The 3,546-nt window shown below is 50.1% G+C and overlaps 1 protein-coding gene across 1 annotated transcript in view; it reads left to right on the top strand.

Annotated features, from left to right (window-relative positions):
• LOC107182383 (olfactory receptor 10T2-like) overlaps positions 1-3,546 on the top strand; it is a 26,120-nt gene that overhangs the window by 11,172 nt on the left and 11,402 nt on the right. The window contains exon 2 of the mRNA XM_015560959.1: positions 2,688-3,537. Within this exon, the coding sequence (XP_015416445.1) occupies positions 2,688-3,537 (850 nt within the window). The remainder of the gene's footprint in view (positions 1-2,687; positions 3,538-3,546) is intronic.

Raw genomic sequence — 3,546 nt, 5'->3', positions numbered from 1 at the left:
TCCGTAGGCCCTCACCCCCCTCCACCATCTGTCCAAGGGTCAGGCACATATGCAAACAACTTCATGGGTTGGTCTCTTTCACTTTTCTTTCAAGTGTGAATGAAGGGCCTCTGTTTTGCTGGAGAAGCCACCTTGGCCCATCCCCAGCCCTACCTGTGAGATCTGAAAACGAGGGAGGGGAAACAAGGAATTCTGAGTGACTGAACAGTAAGCCTCAACAAGCCCTTTCCTGGCCATCTTCTGTAAAATTGCCACCCTCCTCAGACCCTCGATTACCCTTTAAGGGCAGTGCTTCTCTCTCTCGGCGGCACTTATTGTCCAATATGCCCTCTCACTTATTTACTTATCGCGTTCCTTATTTATTGCCTGGTTCACGTCTCTAGAACTTTCTGCTCCTCCAAGGCTGGGATCTCTGCCTGTTTAGTTCCCTGCTGTGTCCTTAGTGCCCAGAGCAGCACCCAGCGCAGAGCAGGTGCTCAGTGAATAAGTGTGGGATGAAAAGGAGCCTGCCGACTCGTGGCCCTTTAAAACACTCCCTCCAGCGACACAGTCCTGGCTTTGACTCCCGGCACCACCATGGTGAGATGAGAGATGATCCCTATATGCTCCGCTTCCTCAGCAGTGCAAAGCCAGAGCGACAATCCCGTCTCTCCTTGCAATGAGTCTGAGACCACAGGGTTTGTAGCATTGTTCAGGGCATCTTTCAAACTATTATCTGAGAGCTCACGGGTCAGTCTCCACTTTCATAGATGGGGCTCCCAGGGCCCAAACCAGCTGCCCAAGGACACACTGCCCTCGTAGGTGGAGGCACCAACATTCAAACGTGGGCCTGTCTGATTCCAGAGCTCAGTGCGGTTGTCCCTGCAGGTACCAGAAGGGCTGTTTTGAGCACAGAATTTCTGCTCCACGTCATGGGATGTGTGTCAGGGAGTGACTTTCTTGTCCTTGGAGGCCTGTGAGTAGAGGGTGGATGGTTGTGGTAGGAGAGACGCCTACACTGAGTGCATCTTTAAGATACCTGAGAAGGTCTGACCTATTCCCGTTGGCCATTTACAGGTCATTTTGAAGGGATGTTTCTCATTGTGAGGAGTTAGAACATTCTTCACTTAATTGATTTTTGCAGAATTAAACTTACAGCAAACTTCCAAGACATTTAGATGGCCCTTGTCAATTTCTCTGGCCCCATTGCTGTGGGTGAGTATTTTCAGGGGCACAGCCATTCATTTTTTTCTCTTCTTGCAAGGATCACTGTTTGCAGATCACCCCAAGTGCCACTAGATGGCGGATAAATCAGGACTCTGCTCTCTGTGGACCCCACCTTCTTGTCTCTGAGTTGGTGTTTGAGGCTCCCCAGGCTGAACTATGTTTATCTCTCAACCAATTAACTCTCAATAAGCAGGGAGACTGCATTGGACCATTTCCCTTAAAGCAGAGTCCCATGTTCCAAGTGAGTGAAAAACACCCTAGAAATACTCTAATATTGATACTGTATCTTTTTTTTTCTGAGGTAGAGGGTAATCGATGATAACCATTCACTATTTCTACTGAAGTCTCATAATTCCAATTAAAATGGCCCATTATTTCAGACTTATGTTCCATTTAATGAATACAGATGTGTCCATGGGGCACAATGCCTGGGGCCCGCCATACTATTTAGAGGGCCTATAATATTGTTTAAATTTCTTTTAAGATCAGAAGAAATCAATGCAGTTTTAGGATTGAAGCGTGCACTCATCTTTACACCAATGCAGCCCTAAAGCATGAAAATTTAAAAAGCAAAGAAAAATGTAGATAATGACAGTGTTACAAGCTTTGCCTTTCTCGGGTATTTGAACTGTAGCAGACACTGTAGTAAATACTTGGCCCTCACCCCCTTGGCTTTTATTATGTCCTTGAATTCTCTGCACATGGTGGCAAATTGGAAGTGCTGGGAGATTACTGTTTCCTGGTAGGAGCTGTCAAGCAATGGCAAAATGGAGTTGATGGGTAAACACCCCAGTTTCCTCACTGTCCCTTAGGGTTCCTCAGGTGGGATTAAAGTCTAGTTGCCAGTGGTAATTTCCTTGACAACGTGCCTTTATTATGTCTCTCCCTCCCCCAGTCTCCCGCCTATGTTTTGCAGGATGATGGTCTAGATCAGTGGTTCTCAACCAGTGGATCACGACCCCTTTGGGGGTTGAACGACCCTTTCACAGAGGTCTCCTCAGACCATCAGAAAACACATATATAATTACCTATTGGTTTTGTGATTAATCACTATGCTTTAATTATGTGCAATTTGTAATGTGCTGGCAGCCAGGGGAAGGAAGGCCCATTCTTGTCCGAATCTTCGTGCATCGGGCCTCCAGTGCCTGAATAATATTCCACTGCATACATCACCACATCCCCGCTATCCACTTACCTGTTGAAAAGCGCTTAGGCTGTTCCCACATCTATGATTTCCTTGTCATTAAAGAGACACTTGTTACCTGGGTGATATTAGGAGAACAAGTGACATCATTTCTTCTTTCCCATCACCATTTGCCCCCCATCCCATCTTCCACCTCCACCGGGCCCTCCCCCCATCACCACCCTATTGTCTGTGTGACACCATTTCTGAGTCTCTCTTTTCCTTTTTGTAAAACAAGGACGTGTAGCTGACCCTCAGTAACTAGCTCTATTGCATTTACTCAGCCCTCTCTCCTCAGACTCCTAAGAAGCAGTGGGAAAATGCCACCTGGCTGGTGACAGAGTTTGTGCTGGTGGGTTTCTCCAACCTCCCACACCTGCAGACCACCCTCTTCACGCTGTTCTTCCTCATGTACCTGGTCACCCTCAGTGGCAATGCCACCATCATCACCATTATCCATGTGGATCGGACCCTTCACACCCCCATGTACCGCTTCCTGGCGGTGCTGTCCCTGTCGGAGACCTGCTACACGCTGGTCACCATCCCGAATATGCTGGCACATCTGCTCATGGAGAGCCAGGCCGTCTCCATTGCTGGCTGTCGGGCTCAGATGTTCTTCTTCCTGGGCCTGGGCTGCAGCCACTGCTTCCTCCTGACCCTGATGGGTTATGACCGCTACGTAGCCATCTGCCACCCGCTGCGGTACTCGGTGATCATGAGACCCACCGTCTGCCTCTGCCTGGGAGCCCTGGTTTTCTGTTTGGGGTTCTCGGTGGCCCTGATCGAGACCAGCATGATCTTCTCCTCGCCCTTCTGCAACAGCGACCGCGTGGAGCACTTTTTCTGCGACATTGCCCCTGTTTTGAAGTTGAGCTGCGCCCAGAGCACAGGCAAAGCGCTGGGCATCTTCTTCCTCAGCGTCCTGGTGGTGCTGTTCTCCTTCCTCCTCATCCTCCTCTCCTACGCCTTCATCGTGGCTGCCATCGTGAGGATCCCTGCGGCCGCTGGCCGGCGCAAGGCCTTCTCCACCTGCGCGGCCCACCTCACCGTGGTCATCGTGCATTTTGGCTGCGCCTCCATCATCTACCTGCGCCCCGAGTCCGCAGGAAACCCTGCCCAGGACCGCCTGGTGGCTGTCTTCTACACGGGTGACGCCG

This window comes from Myotis davidii, unplaced genomic scaffold (genome assembly GCF_000327345.1).
Source record: "Myotis davidii unplaced genomic scaffold, ASM32734v1 scaffold56, whole genome shotgun sequence".
Classification (NCBI taxonomy): Eukaryota; Metazoa; Chordata; class Mammalia; order Chiroptera; family Vespertilionidae; genus Myotis; species Myotis davidii.
The sequence above is the reverse complement of the archived record's forward strand: the minus strand, read 5'-3'. Positions and strand labels throughout refer to the sequence as shown.